Genomic DNA, 22,968 nt, shown 5'->3' with positions numbered 1-22,968 from the left:
ATTTTTTTATAACTTATTTTCAAAGTCGGACTGATATTGTCAAATTGAACTAATAATCCAACCCATATACAGGTGTCCATATAATCAAATTAAATATGATATCAGATAGCATTAATTATAAAATACTTGCTAATTTAGTTGAATCATTATTAAACATAATTTCTAAAACTAATATAACACTATCTTATAGACTTTGGTGGCCTGTAAATTATTAAATTTCGACATCTAATTAAACAATTTTCTAATTATAAATATCATATATAGTCACCAGTTTAATTTTCAACACTAAACATAATTATTGGTGTTGGTGTGAAAGAGGTTGTTTTGGAGTGTTAAAAACGCACACCAATTCAACATGAATTAGTCTTGAGACCATTACCTTGCTCGTATATATTCAAGGATTTCTTTTCCTTTCCTTTTCGTGGATGAATGCACCCTACCGACTTTTTTTTAGTGTGATTTTCGTAATATTGTTTCTCATTTAGTCTCTTGGCTCTTTTATTACAAGTTTTTTTTTTTTTGTAACATCTATAATTCGTTTACCTCAGTCAGGTTAAGGATACGAAGTATTACGGCACACATTGAAACAAATGATACTATAAAACCTTTCAATTATTAATTTAAACATCAATATTCAATCTATACATTAAACATAGAATATATACAATTACAGGCATTATATCGAGTTTACCATATTTTAAAAGTAGTTTAGAAACAATCAGGGACTAATGATACAAATAGAAAAATATGAAAAATTTTGGAAACATGGGTCACACGGCCATATGGTCCAGGAACATGGTCGTGCGGTCAAATCTTGTACAATTTCAAATTTTGGTCACACAGTCGTGTTGCAGACCGTGTGCCCACCCGTGTGCAAATTGAAATAAGGTCACACAGTTGTGTCACAGGCTGTGTGAGATTCAAAATAAGGTTACACGAAGCCGTGTAACAGTCTGGTGTCGTGTGGAAAAATCTGCACTTAAAATCAAAATAACAAACGGTCGTATGAGCAGACCGTGTATGGAACACGACCGTGTGATAGCCCGTGTCCCAGGCTGTATGCACTTAAAATAACTTCTAAAACAAGCCAAAACACTAGGTGCTAAGCCAAATCAAAATCAAACATTTACATGCCTTCAAAACATTTTCAAACCAGCTTAAAACAAGTCAAAATATTCAACCTAAGTGCCTAAATTAATATGTCCTTAATGGCACCACATTTCATACTCTAACCAATTCACATTCAAAGTTCACAATTGCATGCTTTAAACACTTACCAAATTTACAATTCATCCATACCATTCATATCTACTCATACCATAACTTATTCATTCACAAGTAGCTTAAACCAAAATGACAAACAAATACATATGGACATTTACAAGCCAAAAGCCAAAGACATATATACAAGTGAGCCAAAATCAAGTTTACACAACATCATCCAAGTATAAGATACATCACAAGTAATAAGTATCCAAAACATATACAAGACACCTATTACATGCCATATAACCCAAAGGTAAACATGTCAAAATCTACCGATAGATATCTAGATAGTGTGATCTTCAGGTTGATCCGACCGGCAGATTTCACAAAACATTATCTATGGAAAAAATAAGAAAAATGACACGAGTAAGCTTCAATAAAACTTAATAAGTTCAACGGATGAAACAATAAAACTTACTTTATAAGCATAGCAATTATACTTTAACAAGATTAATAAACAATAATCATGTCATCCACAATCATTCAACAAGTGAGTTAATATATATGTACAAGTTGTATAATCTATTCAATCACACGAGACCATTCGATATCAAGTCACGATAATATCAAAAAATCATGAAAACATTTATATAATTCAATAACAAGTCATCTACCACCTAGAAATTTGCCCGATGAACGATATAACAGATATGGATGCACAACTATCCACCCGAAACACATCAAAAAGCTCATACAAGCCAAGCCAACCGAGAACACGCCTTGGCACTAAGTGCCTAGCTCGTAGGCTAACATCCCTCCAAAAACACACCTGGGCACCAAGTGTCAAGCCCGAAGACTTTACATCTGCCCCTAGTAACACGTCAGAATTACTATAAATATAACACGATAACCCGCAACAAATACTAAACTCTGATATATTCAATGGATAACAATAAATCAGGAATCATCATCTCATCACAAGTCAATCCCCTACAACGTGCAATATAACCTATTGGCATGCCAATTATACCCTATCCTACATTCATCCGGGCTCAAAACATATCATTAGGTTAACCATGTTCAAGACAGTTACTTTCTCAACTCACAACAGTTTATACCAATTCAACTATACCAAAAATATTCAATAACCACAATTCACAATCAATATAACATTTCAAATTATACTAAACTAAACTGAACGAACTTACCAGAGCTAAACTGCAGCGATAGCAAAAGTTTTAGGGACTAGTCATCAACTTTTCCTTTTCCATGATTATCTACTTGTTCTTGATATATAAAATAGTTTATTTCAATTTAGTAGCATCAATTTCATGTAATATTCAATTTAAAGCACATGGCTTCCTATTTATAGTTTTTCACATTTGTCCCAAACTTTTACATTTTATTCAATTTGATCCTTAAGACCAAAATATAATTATTTTCACAATTAAACCCTATACCCATTGAACCTAATTCATAACCATCCCAAATCAATCCTCACATGCTAAAATTTCACAAGAAAAACATGTCATATTTTTATTATTTTCAATTAAATCCATAAACTTAAAAATCAACAAAATCCACTTTACAAAATGGTACTATATAATTATCAAACTTAATAATTTATCATAAAATTCAAGAACATCTCAAATTTATCCATGGTAACATTCTAAACATTTAACACTTTTACAGACTAGTCCTCGAGTTAACTAGATTAAGTTATAACAATTCTAAAAACATAAAAATCACTAAAAACAAGCAAATAAATCACTCACATGCAAGGTAACCCAGTTTGGTCGGCCGATTCTTTTGTCTCCAAACATGGTGACTTTGGTTGAACACAAAAGAAATAAGGAAGATGGTAGCTTTAGTTTTGTTTTAGTTTATGTTTTAAATTGTTAATTACCATTTTACCCTTTTATTTTATTTAAAATTTCCTTAATAACCCAACATGGCCGTCCACTATAAAACTTATGGTCTAATTACTACTTAACATCCTCAATTCATGTCTTTACATCCATTTAACACATATAACTTAATTGCAATTATTTTTGCAACTTTTACAATTTAGTCCTTTTTCTTTAATTAACCATGCAAACAATAAAATTACTGAACCAAATTTTAATATGACACTAATGACCTCGTAACTATTAAATAAATAATATTTACTGACTTACTCATTAGAATTGTGGTCCGAAAACCACTGTTTCCGACACAACTAAAAAACAGAGTATTACATTTTCCATCACAATTGGTCCACTCTGCTTACCTCACTAATTGATATGTTTAACATGAAATCAAGCAATTAAGTGTTGCTTTGATACTATCTGTTACGAGACCATTAACCTCTTCCCAAAAGACATGACGGTATGGCCTCGTTACACATGCATATCTATATTTTTTTTCCTCATATTTTGAATCTAATTTTGACTCTAAAATCACCTTGTCTACTAAGTCTTCAATTTTGACATATACATTGGGAGTTAATGAATTTAATTTTCAGTTATTTTAGGTTTAGTTCATTTCTGGGTTTCGGTTGGATTCATTTGAGTTGATTTTTTGTGTTCAAATTAAGTTGAGTCAAATTTTAGAATTTGAGACAAAAGTAACAACTTTAAAGTACAATAATAAGTTTAATCTAGATTCGAACAAATAAATTGATAATTACAATAAAAATAAAATATACTAAATTATGGCACACTCACTTGAAAAAAAAATAATTATATAACAAGTTTATGAAAATTTGATATAAAAGTTAAAATAGTAAAGACTATAATGTTTTGAATTCAAATCTCAATGATTCTCTTTAGATGTATGTATTTTCGATATTTATCAAGAGTATAAAAAGATGTAAATAACTTCAAAAATAATATTGAGCTTTTGGTAATTTTACAATTGAGTTGAGACTTGATTATTGAATTACATCAACTTAGTCAAACATATTATAATAATATAGATAAAGATAAACTTCAATACTTAGATTTCATTTCTAAAAGTTAAAAATAAGTCATTTGTATCTTTATCTACCATCAAAGTTTGTAAGAGTTACATCATTAAGTGAAACCTTATTTTGAACATCATGGGTGATTAGTGGTGTTTGAGTGAAAGCAGGTTGTTTTGGAATGTCAAGATTTGAAATCTCACTATTAAGTATTGAAACAACTGTAGACATTGTGGGCCTATCTTTAGCATTTTCTTGAACGCATAGCAATCCAACATGTATGCATCTCCTTATTTCTTTCTCATTCTTTGAATCTGATTCAAACTCTGAGATAACCTTGTCTACTAAATCCCAAATACTGCCTTCGTTCCATAGTTTCCATGCCTGAAAACAAAAAACAACTGTGTCTAAATTATCCAGCCCAACTAAACCCAAAACTCTGAACTCAAAGCTTCAAAAGAGCTCAATTGGATCAATTTGATGTAAAGAATGAACTACATGAACTCTCTTGATTAGGTTTGTTTTACCTAAGCTTAAAATAAGTTTCATTTTCATGTTCAACTTCAAACTTGATTATTTGTACTCGAGCTCGAGTTTGAATTGAAAATTTTTCAATATTAATTTAAAGGAAAAAAGCTCAATTAAGTTTGCAAGCTACTTTATAAGTATTAAGATTTTCAAACTCAGCTTGCATGATAGCTCAATTCAACAATTACTGAGTTGAATTCAAGTTTTCTTGAACCAAACCTTAATATCTTCCAAATATGGCTTCTTAACCCCTCCCCCCCCCCCCCATTTTAGTTCTCTTAGTTGGTATAGTACAAGACAACATAGGTTTAAGTGCACTTAAGCATGTATTTTCCTCTAAATTATGGGTTTGGGGGAGATATAAATAGCGATAGGAATGGTATAAAAAATTATCCTATATACTTACATATCCCAAGAGGCTGATCATACTCATTGTTGTAAAAGCTTGTGTGTTTTTTTCCGCTAACAATCTCTAGCAATAGAACTCCAAAGCTGAATACATCTGATTTCTCTGAAAATTGCCCTTGCATTGCATACTCAGGAGACATATAACCACTGAATTTAACATTAAAAACAACATTAATTACAACCTTAACTTAAACTTATTCATGAGCGGATTTGAATTAAATTAAATAATAAAATTATTAAAATAATATTTTTTAATATTTTATTTTTTAAATTAGTAAAATGAGTCCAAAACCCAAATAGGCCACACTCGATTGAGGTCTACCCGACCATAGACATATTTATATCATATTTTGTCCAAAAAATGAATAAAATTAAATGATAAGGAGAAAGTTTGAACTTACTAAGTTCCAACAATCCTTTTAGTGTTGCCTTGATTTTCATTGGCTCCGAAAATCCTGGCCATCCCAAAATCTGAAATTTTTGGATTTAACTCTTCGTCAAGTAAAATGTTACTTGCTTTTAGATCTCTATGTATAATCTTCAATCTTGAATCTCTATGAAGATAAAGCAATCCTCGACTAATCCCTTCAATAATATTGAAGTGTTTTCTCCAATCCAATACATTTTGTATAGATAGATCTATAACAAAAATTAAACAATAAGAACTACAAGATTAATTGCTAATTCCTATAATAGTGGATCTAAACTACAATCATCGTTGTATTTTCTACCATATTGTATTCATTGTGATTATGAACGAAATTGATGTTATGTCAATCAATTGAAATAAATATTCAACAATGAATAAAGGTTCCTATTTAAATGTCGGAATATAACTACATTAGGAATGTTCTTGGACCAAGCCATAACTTATTTTTCATATCTTCTTACATAGGCTTGCACCAGATAAAATCGGGGACCAACTTTATTAGCAATAAAAACTTTAAATAATATTTTTATATTTTATAATTAAATTTAAAGTACCATAATTTCAGTATGAACTTATAAAACTCTAGTTCTCCGCCCAATTTGTACGAACTAGATGAATAATCCGATCATTTTACAAGTCTAGCTATTTGATTGTTTAGGCATATTCATTGATTAGGTTGGATCTCAGCTTGGTTCTCAAAAAATTCATGATTAGGTTAAAATATGTTGTAAGTTTCTATATTTTTATTTTTAAAGATTTAGTCTCTCTATTTTTTAAATTTCAACATTCAAGTTCAATTGTTAACAGTGTTTTTTTTTTGTTAAATTTGTTGAGGTGACATTTTGAAATTTAAAAAAAAATCACTTGATAATCATGTGACTAAAAAATAAAATTGTTAGGAACAGAAATTTAACATAATGATTAGAATAGTATTAATAGTTAAACTGTAATTTTGAAATCTAAAAAACAGAAATAACTAAAATTACTAAAAATAAAAGCGTAGAAACTAAATTTTAAATTTATGAAAAAATACAAAGACTTTGACATATTTAACCCTAAAAAAATATACTAACATTTATATAATTAAAGTTAAGTTGGATTTGGCTATATAGAAGTCCAAACTATATCCAAGATCTAACTAGTATGGATTGGACCTACCAAGTCAAGCAAGTTAGACTTATCAGATTAGGTAGAGGGTAAGTCATGGACAAGTTTAAGTTCAACCAAAAAAAAATTTGTACTAATCTTTATTAGATCGAGTGATAAGAAATTCGATAAGAAATTCGATACATCTTAAGTGACATTTTAAGTTTGAATTTTGTGAATAAAAAAAACAAATTCGAAAAAGCTTTGCCCTTTGTTTTGCCTAATTTAGTTAGATTCTAAATTTAATCAAGATCCAATATAACTATTAGAAGAATGATAAAAGAAAATGGTAAAAAAGGATTGGTATAAGTTACTAACCAAAGAGAAAAGCGTCCAAACTTTTGTTGGGCATATACTCATACACCAGCATCTTCTCTTCTCCTTCGACACAACACCCAAATAATCTAACCAGATTTCGATGTTGGAGCTTAGAAATCACCACCACTTCATTCATAAATTCTTCCAATCCTTGCCCCGAAGCTTTCGACAGTCTCTTCACTGCTATTTCCTTTCCATCGTCTAATGTTCCCTACGCACAAAATTCAGCTCATAAGAATTTATGGAAAAAAAAAAAGTCATTTCAGTGACTCTAGCTTTGTTGGAAATCACCATCTATTATTACCCTGTAAACTGGACCGAAACCACCCTGCCCTAGCTTTTTTGTGTCATGGAAGTTGTCCGTCGCGGTGGCGAGTACTTCGAAATTGAATAGTGGTAGTTGCTGGAGTTCAACTCCAACTAATTTTTCTTCTACATTTTCACTATAAATTTGGAGTTTGATCTGTTTCCATATTTTATTCCTTCCTGAGATAGAAATCAGAGAAGCACAGAGTTGAATTTTTCTATAATTCAATTTCACTTGAATTCCAAGCAGCAATTTCAAATCAGTCCAATTCCAGTTTTATTCTATCTATAATTTGAATCTCATCTAAAGGTGTCTACAAAATTTATTACCTCTTTGTTTAGCCATCCTACACCATAAGAAGAGTGCAGAAATTGTTATTATGACTATGCCCGCAATGGCTGTAGTAACGACAATGACCTTATTGCTTTTCCCTTTATCTGCAAATCCAGAAACTTGGTTTATAAAACTTCAACACTAAAAAAGCAGATTAATTGACACAATTCATAAAACACATGGTCGACATGGAAGACAAGTTTACCAAGTTCCGAAGATGGCAGACGAATGTAAAGATCGACTCCGTGACTGGAGAATTTCTGCACGTCAATCAAATCTCCACCCCAAAACATGCAACCAATGCCATCATCATACGCATAAGCCACGCAGGAACAATTCTTCAAGCATTGATCTTTGCAGTCCCTGTTAATTAATGATGACCGGTCCGGAAATGCCGGCACTTTCATCATCTTTAGCCTTAAAAACCCATCATCTCCTTGGCCTGTTTCACTGCCATTGTTGCTATCTCTTTGGCACTGCAAAGGGGTAGTCCTCAAACACCCACTACTCCAATTACCTTTACTCCATCCCTCTATATTCCTAGGCTTAAACCCCTTCAAGCAACTGCAAATGGGTCGTTTCGTTGAATCGCATATCCCAAATGGCCCACACTTCCCATAATCATTACAATCGGTTTGAAGAATAGGGTAGCTGTTTACCCAGTCCCCTTTCCCCGCATCCCAGCGTCGTTCGACGAATTTCCCCTGAGAATTCAGTTCATAGTACATCAACATAGAGTTATTAGAAAATTTATAAGTGAGATAGTACGTTTGTTGTTGATTATCTACAGCCATATAAAACCCATCAAGATAACCGGTGAGTATTACGCCAATAAAGATATTCCCATTCCATGGACCGGTACGAAAATAGAGCTGGTTATTCTTCCGAATGATGCCCTCTGGGATGTTGAAAGGCTCAATGGCAAAAGAAAAGTTACCATCAGATGGATCATCAATGCTTTTCCATGATTTCAGCTCCACTTTACGACCCTTTTCAACATAAGTGCCGATCTCCATAGTTTCAATGAAGGCATTAGAAGGATCTTGAAAACTCTCCCATAAGCTGCTTCCTCCATCCTCACCATTATTGAGGACAAGGTTTCCAGAGTCTAAAAGCTTGGCAGTTGTTGCATTAGGAACCAAATTCGTAACATTTGATGACCAAAGAATCTCAGCTTTTCCATTCAAAACAACAAGTTTGCCATCATCTGATATGTTGAGAATCCCAGAAGAGTCCTTGAGAGGCTTGTTTCTGTTCGCTACCCATACGACTGTTTGTAGGGGGATTTGATGGTACAATATCCCTACATAACGATTGCTGGAATTAGCAAAGCTGAAGAATCCCAATCGGAAAACTCCACTATGGGAGATTATAGATTCAGGGTCTTTGATGGGTTTTGATGGTGTTATGGTGTCTAAAGCAGTACAAAACTGCAAGGAAAAGCAAGATATTAAAGTTAGTAAAACAGAGCAGCTAATAGTTTTCCCCATGACCGTTAAAGTGCAGAACATGGAACTGATCCTACGATTGTATGAATGATATTAATAAAAGTCAAATAACAGATAAGGCCACTTGTCAAATGATCCTATGGTGTTATGGTCCCTTTCATAGTTTCTTTGCTTTTCTAAATACGTATTTTTAAATCAAAGTTCATTAGCTTTGAACATGTGATGATGTGTCATGTAAACTTTGACTTTTTGTTATAGTTAGATAAACATTATGTCTTTTTTCCTTTTTAAATGTTTAAAAAAATCATTTAATTATACAAAATATGTCAATATGTATATCTATCAGGTCAACACATAGTCTAATCAGATTACTTGAGAATTAGTAAAGAAAGATGATTGCCAAGACTAAAAATATCAAAGGATTGAGTTCACAAATTAGTGGTGTATCTTTGCCTTTAATTTGTCTTCTTTAAATGTGATGACGTGAAATATAAATGTTGATTTTTTGTATAATTAAATAATTATTATATTTTTTTTTGTCTTTTTCACATACATAAAAAATTTATATTAACTACACAAAATATATTAATATGTATGCGTTACGTACGTCGTACAATTAAGTACAAGTGGGAAAAAATTGATTGTCAATATTGAAAATACATATTGTTAGTTGCCTAGATGAAACTCCGGCTACAATTGCAATTGGAAGATTGTGCAACCTGTCATATATATATATATATATGTTGGCATATTTGTTATTGAAAAATATAGGCACGGGCGAAGTTAGAAAAATTTTTTAGGGGGTCGAATGAAATTTTAATTTTTTATAGTTTATATTTTTTATAATTTGTAGAGGATTAAATTGAATTTTTATAATTTTATGGGGAGTCAAAGTGTAATTTTATCTTTACTAATTTGAAATTTTTAAAAAAGTTTAAGGGTCAAAATAATAATTTTACATTTTAGGGGGGTCGGGGCCCATGCCAGCCCCCTGCCTCCGCCCCTGAATATAGGTTTAATTCTTACATCACTTTGAGGATTTTAAGCAACAACATGTTGAATGTCAGTCAAATAATCACTCTATTTAAAGATTTTCTGCTATTGTACTATCTTAAATAAAGAGATCTGATTTTTATAGAAGTCTATTTCTCAAAGATGTTTGAACATTTTGTTTCCTTATTAAAAATTTATCAAGCACAATTCAAGGGAATACACGTTCACATGGATTGAAGAATTGCAAGCTGTTAATACTTATTTAAAGAAGACTTGTTTGTTTCATTATAGACAATTATGAGATAGCACTTGTCTGTTCATTACGAACCTATTCTTAATACAAATTCACATTCTGCACTCATCATATATTGATGTACGGAAGTGAGGTTAGAACTTAGTGAAAAAGTTGAACTCAAATCACATTCTGCACTGCATATTGATAATGAATTAGTCTCTAAGTAATATCTCATAGATATAGTAAAGTTTTTCCAATTGTATAACCATTTTCTATGATTGTCTCTATCAACTTAATTTGCAATTGCCATGTAATTTCAATATTTCTTTGCATATTCCGAAAAGTGGAGAGATTAGAAATATCAAATTATATAGAAAGACAAAATTCACAAAATATATATAGTGTAATGACCTTCTATAGAATTTGACTTTTTTTTAAAAAAAAGACTTTCACTGATAATGTAACACCTCTAACCTGTATTTGTCACCAGAATAGGGCTTCAGAACATTACCAGACTTATCAATTAAACAATCACACAATTTTCATATCCAAACAAATATCATTCAAATACAATCATATAGTCCCTAATACGAGCCCTCGAGGCTAAAACAAGCATTAGAAGCGGTTCGGGACTAAACCGGGAACTCAAGGAAATTTTGGAAAACATAGAAAATTTTCAAAATACAGGGGACACACGCCCATGTGGCCCGACCGTGTGGACATTCAAAATGGGAAGCCCGTGTCTTACCCCTGTAACTCACTGACTTGGGTCATACGGCCAACCACACGCCCGTGTGACTAGCCCGTGTACCCTTCGAAATGGCCTCACACGCCCATGTGCTATGCCGTGTGAAAACTAGAGGGTATACTGACTTATGTCACACGGCCAAGTCACACGCCCGTGTACTAGGCCGTATGAAGCTACTAACTTGGTTTCTAAATAAGTACCAGGGGACACACGCCCGTGTCTCTACCCATGTGGACAAAAATAAGCTACATTTCACCACATTTCTCACCCAAAATGTTGTCAACCTAAGCTCAACAATGCACAAACAACCAATGCATAAATAGGCACTTATAATCAAATACTCATAAACATCCCAAATAGCCATTCAAATTCAAACCAATTTCATATCCAAAATCACCTAAATGATCAAACTCACCAATTAGACTTTGTGCCTAAATCAACAAGCATACCACATTCTCAAATTCCATCATTTTGTACTCAAAATACCAATTCACAACAAGGCATTCACATAGCAATTATAAACCAAATATCAAAGGCCACTTACACATATATACATAACCAAGTATACCAAAATAAGCCAAATCACATGGCTATACACATAACCAAAACATACTTCATTTACAAGCCAAGCTTTGAAATCACTATAAAACACAAAAAAGTAAACAAAATAAGCTATTAAGCTTAGTAAGCTCGTATGGCTAATAAGTATAATTTACCATCCGTTCACAATTTAAGTAATCTAAACATAATGTACTACAACTCAACTTAATCACAAGGCTAACACATATTCATCCACATAGTAAATCATGAAACTTACAAATTTCATGAATTCAATACTTATATGATTTACGTACATACCTACACTAATACGTATCAATCTCTTACCTTTTCATATCATCAATATACCCATTGAACCATTCGGAATAATATCGGATACTTGGGAATCTCGCACACTAAGTGCCAATAAATGGTCGAAACCATCTCAATCTCATATCTCATATAAATGCTCACTATCGAGCTATCACTGGGTCTGCTCACACAAGCTGACAGTCAAGACGTAACTACACGGTGCTGCTCACACAAGCTGACGAGAACCCGCAACGCATGCCGAAAAACTCAACCACCGGTAGAACGTACAGACCAGTACCCAAACATGGTAACCTCTAATAACATGTCATTTGTATCCTATCTATTCCTAAGGTTCAACTGGGATTTCATACGTCACCAATCTTAGTCGAATGTTTTCGTGAAGTCATATTCATCAATAATGTAATAATAAAGCACTTAAAACACAATTACATTAATGCTTATTAACATACGAACTTACCTCGATCACAAAAATGACGGAATAAGATTGACTAGTCCAATACTTTATCTCTCCCTCGATCTAAATCCATACGAGGCTCAACTTGATCTAAATAATCAAATTCAATCCACTTTGTATTCATTCTATTCAATTCAGCCCAAAATACATATATTTCAATTTTACACTTTTACCCCTAATATTTTAACATATTTACAATTTAGTCCCTAGCTCAAAAAAATGCAAATTCATGCAATTGAGTCCACACTCATGCTAGCCGAATTTCATCTATGCTCATAGCAGCCCACACATTTACCACATAATTTTTACATTTCTCAATTTAATCCATAATTGATGATTTTATCAAAAATCACTTAACAATTGTTGTTTATTTAACAACAACCATCCATTTTCTACCATTAAACTTCAAAACACATACACATTCATCAATGGTAAAACCCTAAACTTTTAACAGTTTCACAAATTAGTCCTTGGGCTAGCTAGATTAAGCTACAACGACTCTAAAAAAAAACAAATCAAAAATACACTTATATGCTTAGAAGGACTATGGCCGAACCTTGGAAGGTCTTTAATGGCTTCCTTAGGTGCTAAATTTGGTTGAAGAGGAAAGAAAGAAAGATGATATCTTTCTTTTACTTATTTTATTTTATGATGTTTATTCATTTACCAAATTAACCTTATTCATTAACTTAACATTCACCTATTTAATGTCCATATTTGTCCACTCAAATAAACAATGGTCTATTTATCACATAAATCCCTTAACTATTTAATTCCATAGCTATTAGATCCCTTTATCTTATAGAACTCAAGTTTTATACTTTTTGCGATTTAGTCCTTTTTATCAAATTAAGTAAGAAATTGATAAAATTTCTTAACAAAATTTTTATACGACACTACTAACATGCTGTAGACATGAAAATAATAAAAAAATAAATATTTCAATCTCGAATTTGTGGTCCTGAAACCACTATTCCTATTTTACTGAAAACAGGCTGTTGCAAATAAAATATATATTCACTTGGTAGTCATGTAGCAATAAAAATAATATTGAAAATACTAGTTAGGATTTTTTTCTTAAAAATACTCATTCGAACTTGTCATAATAAAATATATTTTTTTGTTGTTGTGTTCTTAAGAAAAATTGGCGTCAGTATTTGATTGAAATAATTAGCAATATTAACTATTTAAACAAACTAAAAACACTATAAAGTAAAGGAACCAATTTATAAAAAAGAAATTAAAGTATATATATTACATCTCAAGTTTCAGCATAGTATGAAAGCCAAAATTGAAATTTGGCCCATTATTTTATAATGTAAATAAAATAAAATAAAAACAAACTGAAAAGAAACGGGAAGTCACTTGTCTGTCTCTAAGACTTTTAATATATTCAAATTATATAGAACCACGTAATATTTTAATAAAAAATTTAACAATATTGACATCATATTTTTGTTTATAAACTAGTAAATTATTAATTATGCTATTTTCTTATAGGTAAAGTTTTGTAAGTTGTAGATTTAATTTATGTATTTTAATTTGATAATTATTGAAATTACAATATTAACTCGAATGATGGCCGTTAGATTATGTAGATTATGTATTAACAAAATCTTATACGAAAAATATATTATCAAATTTATAATGACATATTAGCTTGTTGTTTGCACATAATATTCACAAAAATAATGTTATATTAGTTAATGAATTTAACTACTATAGTTCCAGTTAGGGATTAAATCTCATTGTAAATTTTTTATTAAAAAACCAAAGTAAACCACCGGTATGCTGCGCGTCGTGGCTAAATCTCATTGTAAATCAATCATCTCCATTTCTTTTTGCTTAAATACCATGTCTTTAAGATGGGCTTACGCAAATTTTTGGGGCTGAAGCCCATAGTTCAGTCCATTTCTCCCTGCACGTCCCTACTAGTATCTTCATTTCTTTCAGCAAAGCCACCACGTTTGAACATTTTCAGGCATCCATTTCCCTACTAGTATCTTCTTTCCCTCTCACGCTGTGTCTTAACCGGCGTCCGCCGCTTCAGGTTAGTCCACCTTTTTCTTTCTTTTATTCTTCGCCGGCGTAGGTTTAGGAGTTGAATAAAACGTATACATGTTTCGGAAATGAGTTTTCAAACTTTGGGTTTGTATACTTCTTGGGAGTTCTTAATGTTTTTTCCCCCTTTTTTTTCTTTCGAAAGGATGAATTCTTGAAATGCTGAAATTTGTTTTTTTTTTCTCTTTTTCTTTTTTGTTGAACGTGGTTTATATTGTGAAAAAGTGTACTTGAGCAAAATGGGTTACCTTTGATCTTACTGTTAGTTTGTAGTCGTATTGATGGTGCTTTTTTTTTTTATGAAAGTTATCCTTTTAATATCTTTCACACATTTTATTACGTAATGAATTTATGGGTTTTGATTAATGTTAGCAGTGGATAATCATTATGGATTGCTACAGTGTTTATGGAATCATGCTATGGATTTTAAGTTTTAGAAATCGAACTTGTTCTACCAATTACCTGTTTTTATAGAAATAGTCTAATATGGTCATGGAACATGAGTTTGCTATATAAGGCCTTTTATCATCTACATTCATTTTTCTCTCATTTTCAGGTGAAATGAAGCGACTTTATTAGATTGCACATGCTCTCGATTTAAATTCTTCGGTCCCCAAGGTTGTCCTTTCTTGACTAGTCTTTCCGAGCTACGTTTGGCGGATGTTGGTAAAGTCATGCAGCCAGTTCTCGTTTTTCCTTGTAAGACGCATAGTACATACTTATGTAGTGTATGCCATCTGCATCATCTCGTGTAGTGTTACATGGCCTGTCTATATCCCGAATCCAGAAGTTCATTCCTAAAAAGTGGAAACAAAGTGTCAAACCTGTAGATATCCAATCCAATCCACTGTCGGAATCATCTGATTACCGAGGGAATGAGTTGAAAACAATCATTACTGATGATGCATCTATGTTAGAAAACCTTGTTATATCTCTCAAGGAATTTGTAACCCGAGGACATATACTGAAAGCATTTAAATCATATTCTTTAATTCAGCTCCATGTCTCTTCCACTGCTTATGATGTTATCTTACACCCCGTCTCTTCTCTTCTCGTATCCTGCACAAACCTTAAATTGCTTCTGCCGGGTAAACAGCTTCATGCCCAAATCATCTCACTGGGTTTGGAACAACACCCTCTTCTGGTTCCTAAGGTCGTCACGTTCTACACTAAATTTAATCTTTTGGATGATGCTCGAGTTGTTACAGAGAATTGTAAAATTTTGCACCCATTACCCTGGACTTTGCTTATATCTTCCTTTGTTAAGAATGAGCATTTTAAGGAGGCACTCTCTGCCTATACAAAAATGTTGAATAGGGGGATTATACCGGATAATTTCACCTATCCATCTGTTTTGAAGGCTTGTGGTGAGGAATTGGATGTCAATTTTGGGAGGATGGTTCATAGCTCAATTACTGCTAGTTGTCATGACTGGAACCTGTACGTGCATAATGCTTTGATTTCCATGTATGGGAAATTTGGTAAAGTGGATGTTGCTCGTGATTTATTTAACAAGATGCTGGAGAGGGATGATGTCTCTTGGAATACAATGATCGGTTGTTATGCCTCCAAGGGCATGTGGCAAGAAGCGTTTGAACTCTTTGATTGCATGCATGCTGAAGGCATCGAGCCAAATTTTATAACTTGGAACACTATAGCTGGAGGGTGCTTGCGAACACGGAATTTCAAGCGTTCACTGGAGTTGCTTTCTCAGATGAAAAGTAATGGGTTCCACTTGGATCCAGTGTCAATGATCATTGGGTTGGGGGCATGTTCTCATATTGGAGCCTTGAAATTGGGGAAAGAGATTCATGGTTCTGCAATTCGGAGCTGTTGTGGTGAGTTTGAGAATGTCAGAAACGCAATGATTACTATGTATTCTAGGTGCAAAGATCTAGAGCATGCCTATATTTTGTTTCAGTCAATCAAAGAAAGGAGCATAATTACTTGGAACTCGATGCTTTCTGGTTACACCTACATGGATAAGTCCGAAGAAGCATCTTTCCTATTTCAGGAGATGTTGCTTTCTGGGGTTGAACCTAATTATGTTACAATTGCCAGCATCCTGCCTCTTTGTGCTAGAGTGGCAAATCTGCAACATGGCAAAGAATTCCACTGCTACATTACACGGCGCAAAGTTTTTGAGGATTGTTTGTTACTGTGGAATGCTCTTGTCTCTATGTATGCAAGGTCAGGAAAACTTGTTGCCGCTAAGCGTGTATTTGATTTAATGCAAAAGAGGGATGAAGTTACGTATACTTCTTTGATTGCTGGATATGGGATGCAGGGAGAGGGCCATATTGCTATAAAGCTATTTGAAGAGATGATTAGCCTCCAGATCAAGCCGGATCATTTAACGATGGTGGCTGTTCTATCGGCTTGCAGCCATAGCGGGCTAGTAATTGAAGGCCAATTTTGGTTTGAAAAGATGCAAAGTTTCTATGGTTTAGTTCCCCGTTTGGAGCACTTCTCTTGCATGGTCGACCTTTACGGGAGGGCAGGATTGTTGAATAAAGCAAAGGAAATCATCACAAGGATGCCTTATAAACCAACCGCTGCCATGTGGGGCACTCTCTTGGGTGCTTGCAGGATCCATGGAAATACGGATATAGGAGAATGGGCAGCTGAGAAACTTTTGGAACTTAGACCCGAACATTCAGGTTACTATGTGTTGATTGCTAACATGTACGCTGCCGCTGGTTGTTGGAACAAACTAGCAAAAGTCAGGACTCTGATGAGGGATTCGGGTGTAACCAAGTCTCCCGGTTGTGCATGGGTGGATGTGGGATCTGTTTTTTCTCCATTTGTTGTGGGGGACACATCGAATCCTTACGCACCGGAGATTTACAAGGCATTGGATGGACTGACTGAACTGATGAAGGATGCCAGTTATGTTTCAGATGGTGAAGTACTTCTCGAAGGAACCGGATGAAACCCAGAGTACGAAAATCCGTTTTGGTTCACCGATAGTGTTTTGATAGGGTCCCGAAGTGAAACATTTTTTTTCCTATAGGAGATTTCATGATGGATAGAGTTAGACATTAAAGTTGGTCCTTCAAACTTGGTTAATTAGTAGCATAATGGAACAATTTTAAGCTAATTTCCATATGTTCCCATTCTTGGTTATATAGCTCAAATATGGTGCAAATATAAGTTGATTCTTCTAAGCCTTAAACATGATTTTGGCAATCAAAGGTAGGTTTGTGTAAGGTTTTGCCATTCTTGAATAACAGAGTTGAACTGACTTACCTTTGTTTTTGCTGAAAAGTATGCTTCTTCTTTTTTTGCCGCTGGGCATGCTGTAGTTGGTTTTACGTATATTTGTATGTGTCGTGTAATTGTATTTCCTCTGCACTTTTTACTTTTCAAAAAAAATTGATTAGGTATTAGTTCAATTGGCATGAATATTGTTGTCAATGTAAGAGAATTTAAATTTGAATGCGTTATGAAGCATTATTTTTTTATTAATAGGTTGTAGTTTATAATTTTTTTCGATGGTTTAAAAAGGTTCATGGGCCAAGCACTCTGCTGGGTCCAGTCAGCTCATTCTATTTTGAGTTAGGTTTGGATTTAGTATTTTCAACTTAAAGGTGAGCCAGCTTAACCTAAATTATTGTTTAAAAAATAAATAAAATTATTTTTTAAATATTTAGATTTATAATTTCTATAATTAAATTTAAATAAAATTATTTTTATTAATTTTTAAACAGTAAAACAAGTCAAACTCGAGATTGGGAAAGTTTTTGGAATCAAGTTTAAACTTGGTCCATAAATGTCTCTAGTTGTTTTGATAATTTCAATAGGGGCCTCTGGTAATATTATAACTTTAGTCCTTTTTAGCTTCTTTGTTAAAAGGAAAATTTTATCTAAAAATTCAATTTAAATTATTTTAATACAATGTTTTTAATTTTGGTCTTAAATTTTATTTCAATCTCATCACTAAATTTTTAGTTCAACCCTAAATACAATATTATTATACGATAAAATAATTAAAATATGATATAAAAGATAATACAATTATGAAAATACATTCATAAATGTGTGAGTTTATACTTAGAAATTATTTATACATATAATAACTTAAACGATAATACTAAAAATAGTCGAAAATAATACAACCATTCAAATTGTCAAATCTATATTTTTAGATTAGTAATGATACTATCCCTCTAAATTACCAAACCTTATTTTCATTTCATTAATAGGCTACTCACTAGGGTTTGGCCAGCCTTAAAAGTAAGTAAATTCTCCATGGCCATGGCTACCTAAAATGTCATCCCCCCCTCATGTAAACATCTTTCTAAGCTTGTGATTGTTGATACAGAGATATCGGAGCGGTGGTTAGTGACAATTTATACAATGTCCGTGTGGAGAGCCATAAATAATGGTAAAAAAGAAGAGTTGAGAGGCGAATTGAGAAAGTAACAATAAGGTCCTTCCTTTTACATTCAGGAATGGTGGAGGTTTATATAAAATCTTCAAGTGAATCCCAATGCCTCCGGTTATCTTCATATAATCTTCTGGTTAGGTCAACGACATGATCATATGAGAAGTCATGTGCATGATATTCAAGAGATGAATAATTATAATTGTCAAAATAAGAGAAATAATTCTAAACATGCAGAATAAAAGTTTTGTCGATCGACGAGGTGTCGATGCTTGACAAGGTGTATCTAGTGGGCGGACTCCTCGGCGACTGTATAACAATAATTCGCAAGGGACAGTAGCTCTCTTGGATAATATTACTTTGTTTAGAGATAGAAGATTACTTTCAATGTGATTTCATGTTGTGGACCTAATAATTTTTACATATTATATATCAAAATATGAATGAATATGGTATGTTTAATAAGCATGAAAAAAAAAGTGTAATATATAGAAAAATATTACTAACATAACAAAATTTAATGTATAATATTTATAACTATAAATATATTTAAATTCTCGATTGAACTCGTGTCACGAGTTAATTATACATCAACTTAGTTAGGAAACCGGTAAATTACGCTTCTGTATGCAAAGTAAATTATATTATTATGAGAATATTTTATCTTTTTATATTTTTATATAAAATCAGTAAAAGTCGCATATGATAAAATTTGAACTTAAAATAAAATAAATTTTAAATCTTTATACCATTTCAATTGAATTTCATCTGATTTTTATATAAACTTTATTAAAGATATAGTTATTTATTCAACTATATATTTAAAATAAATAAATGTTCAAGGACCACATTTTTTTTCTTTTATTGAATATTAAGGTACATATTATTTTATGAAACTCGAGATTAATGTTAATTAAAAATTTTTATCACTCTTTTGGTCAACTTTAAATTTTAACTAAAATTAATAACTGTCAAATTTTATTATATAGCTTGTTATTTTTTTGAACAATTTCGTTATAAGTTTTAGTCATATTTGTTATTTTTGACATAATGCTTAGAACTACTCCTAACTCCTATTAAATCCATAAATAAGAGAATAACACGTTTTAACATACTTGAACTCACTTCTTTTTGCATTGACAACAATATTAATAACAATCGAGTTAAAACTCAATTAGCTACTCATACACGGTTTTATATGTGTGGGAAAAATAACAATAATATATCCCCAGACAATTTTTTCTATCAAAAATTTTTCCGTACATATATGATTTGCACACAAGTTTGAAATGACTAAATATCCTCTTTGTCACTTTCCATGTGGAAAGAAATAGTATATTCATTTATATATACAACAATTCAAAAAAAATATTGAATTTCAATTTAATCAACGAAATTTTAAAAAAAATTATAAAATAAAAAGTATATTATTGTATTTTACGGATAAATATCAAATTTTTACATGAATTTTATACAATTATACATGTGAAACTTGAATTGCGATTGATATGTATACATGAAACTTTGATTTTGATTTAATTATACATATTCAAATAAATAAATACATACATTTATTTTCATATTGGATTAATATAATTATTTGTGTATGCAATATATCATTAATATTAATTCAATAATTTTTTTTACTTGTGTTAATTCAATAATGTTCTTAGTGGTTTATGAAAATTAAATCAAATCAAAAGTTACATGAATCAAAGTTTATATATAACTTCGGACATCGGATCAAAGTTCATGTATAATTTTAGTATTTATTCATTTATTTTACTGTTTTAAAATTAAAAATAATTGTTTTCAAAATTACTCCCTTCTAGCATATACGTAAAAGGATGGATTTGAATTTAGAGATTAACATATGAAAATAGTTATTACTTTCAATATTTTTATCTCAAATAAGATTTATTTTAATTTAAAAGTAATAAAATTAATTTAATTTTTAAACTCATTATTACAATAATTAATTTCGTTATGTTATATTTTTTTTAAAATAATTTAACTCAAATTTATTTGAAATTTAACTCATGTACTTGGCATCGAGGTGAAGCCAAAAAAAATTTATAGGTAGAATTCAGTTGAATATTTTTATGAGAGCTAAAATGTAATTTCAAAATTTTAATAGCTTATATATTTATAATTTTTAAAATACTAAATTAAAATTTTATTGTTTTGGAGAGTAAAGTAAAATTTTTTATTATTAGGGGGGCTTGCTGCAGACCCTACTTGGCAAAATTTAGTCCCTCTATTCTTATAATATGAATTATATATAATTAATATTATTAACTTTTCAAGTTAAAATATTAATATAAATTTAAAGAAAAAATTTAGATCAACATGGCGAGTTAGAATAAGTGTTTTTTATTTTAAAAATTTTATATTAATAATTTAACCCAAAATAGTTAACTATGTGGATTAATCAGTTGAAGTACAAAGACCACATTTCAAGTGTGAGCATAATACAAGGACCAAAACCACCATTTAACCCAATCTTGTAATAAAGTGAAAAAAGAAAGTCGGCACTCAGGGATGAAACTGAATAAAAAAATATGATTAACTTTAAGCAAAAGGCATCTTGAAGCTGTTAAAAAGTAGAATTGAAAAACAAACAAACAAATAAATAAATAAATAAATAAAATGTTAAGAGAGAGAGAGACAAATGTTGCAGGTAGAGAGAGAGAGATTGGAGGATTATGGAATCTACAGACACAAAAAAGCACGTTGTTTCATTCATTGATGCCCCTCTTCCAGCCTTCGCATGCAGGCCAGGCCACCCACTGCTCCTCTTTTTTATTTTTATATTTACACTTTGCTACGGTCTAACGTATTTATATTTGTTATTGTTGATGTGAAGATGAGGTTGCGGTGTTTTGTGACGGTTCATTGAAAGAGTGGAGAGTCGTAGGAAAATTAGAATGATCGGAATATGGGTACTTACAGAAAAAGAGTATGGAAGAGAGGAGAGACTATGTTTGGCCTTCTATCCTAATGTCGATAGGCAATTAAGGACTTGTCTCTAATCATTTCTCGACACGTCACGTATCATCCATATGGTATTGATTTTGAACTCTGGTATTTAGCTTATCTGTTGATACACTGTTGATGTAGATATGTGCTATCATATCAAAGGAATGGATATACATGGCATACGAGTGATAAATACCTTATCCATGTAGTCAAGTGTGTGATTTTGATGGTATGAGGTTGCGAGGTCTTTGGCATGTGAGGTTTTGGACTTTCAGATAGAGCTATCCATGAGTAGGTCAGGTAGAGCCAAGACACGATTTCAAAAAAAAATTCATGTCCAAGCCCATTTTAAGGCCGGCCTAACTTACCCAAAAAACTCATCTTACTGTTTAATAATTAATAAAATATTAAAAATATATTTTGAATTGATATTTTATATTTATATTTAAAGAATGTTTTTTATTATTTAATTTAAATTCAGGTCTGGCCAACCCAAGATATAAAAATTATTATCCAAGTCCAACCCAAATGTATAGAGTGCACTAAATATAATAAAAAAATATTTCAATTAACTCATATATGTAAAATTGGCATTTTAAATATGATTCAATTACAAATATTTCTGTTAAGAAGTATTTTAAAGTAGAAGATATAACGCGTTTACGTACACTCAAATTCATAATATTATTAATTTACTAATCAAGGTAGGATTAAGAAAATAGGATTATAATAATAAAAAATTTAAAGGATTATAATAAATATATATATAAATATGAAATAAATACATATTAATTCTCAAGTTGAATATAGCCCACCAAATTAGACCTAAAACTATAGCTTTGCCCACCACTACTACCTCCACACCTTTGCCAACATTTGACAATGCACACCATTGCTATGCCTTTGTGATGAGTTCTCTTTTGTGGTTTAGGCCAAACAATATTAAAGGCCATTAAAACACTCATCTTTTTAGTTTTTTCTTTTTCTTTTTTACTATCAAAATATATTCTATATTCATTTTATAGTTCGTAAAAGTTAATCGTTTCGATGTTTCGTTTCGATGTTTATAGTTGTCCCTCTCAATAATATTATTTTTAGAAGTTAAACTTAAATTTTATCCCTTAAACTGCTACATACTTTATCACCACACTCGATACTTATCAATAAATTATTTTT

The 22,968-nt window shown here is 31.5% G+C and overlaps 1 protein-coding gene and 1 pseudogene across 1 annotated transcript; one reads left to right on the top strand and one right to left on the bottom strand.

Moving 5' to 3' along the window:
• Positions 1-4,169: 4,169 nt before the first annotated feature.
• On the bottom strand, positions 4,170-9,140 carry LOC107944336 (G-type lectin S-receptor-like serine/threonine-protein kinase At1g11330; annotated as a pseudogene).
• Positions 9,141-15,156: 6,016 nt separating this feature from the next.
• On the top strand, positions 15,157-17,744 carry LOC121203757 (pentatricopeptide repeat-containing protein At1g71490). Its single transcript, XM_041074211.1, has one exon. It carries the CDS (start codon positions 15,157-15,159, stop codon positions 17,356-17,358), a length of 2,202 nt encoding a protein of 733 aa, XP_040930145.1. The 3' UTR covers positions 17,359-17,744.
• The last annotated feature ends 5,224 nt before the right edge of the window (positions 17,745-22,968 follow it).

Source organism: Gossypium hirsutum, chromosome A01 (assembly GCF_007990345.1).
Source record: "Gossypium hirsutum isolate 1008001.06 chromosome A01, Gossypium_hirsutum_v2.1, whole genome shotgun sequence".
NCBI lineage: Eukaryota > Viridiplantae > Streptophyta > Magnoliopsida > Malvales > Malvaceae > Gossypium > Gossypium hirsutum.
This window is presented reverse-complemented; position numbering and strand designations above follow the sequence as displayed.

Coding starts and splice junctions, on each gene's coding strand:
- LOC121203757 (XM_041074211.1), top strand. CDS start 15,157: ATGCCATCTGCATCATCTCGTGTAGTGTTACATGGCCTGTCTATATCC.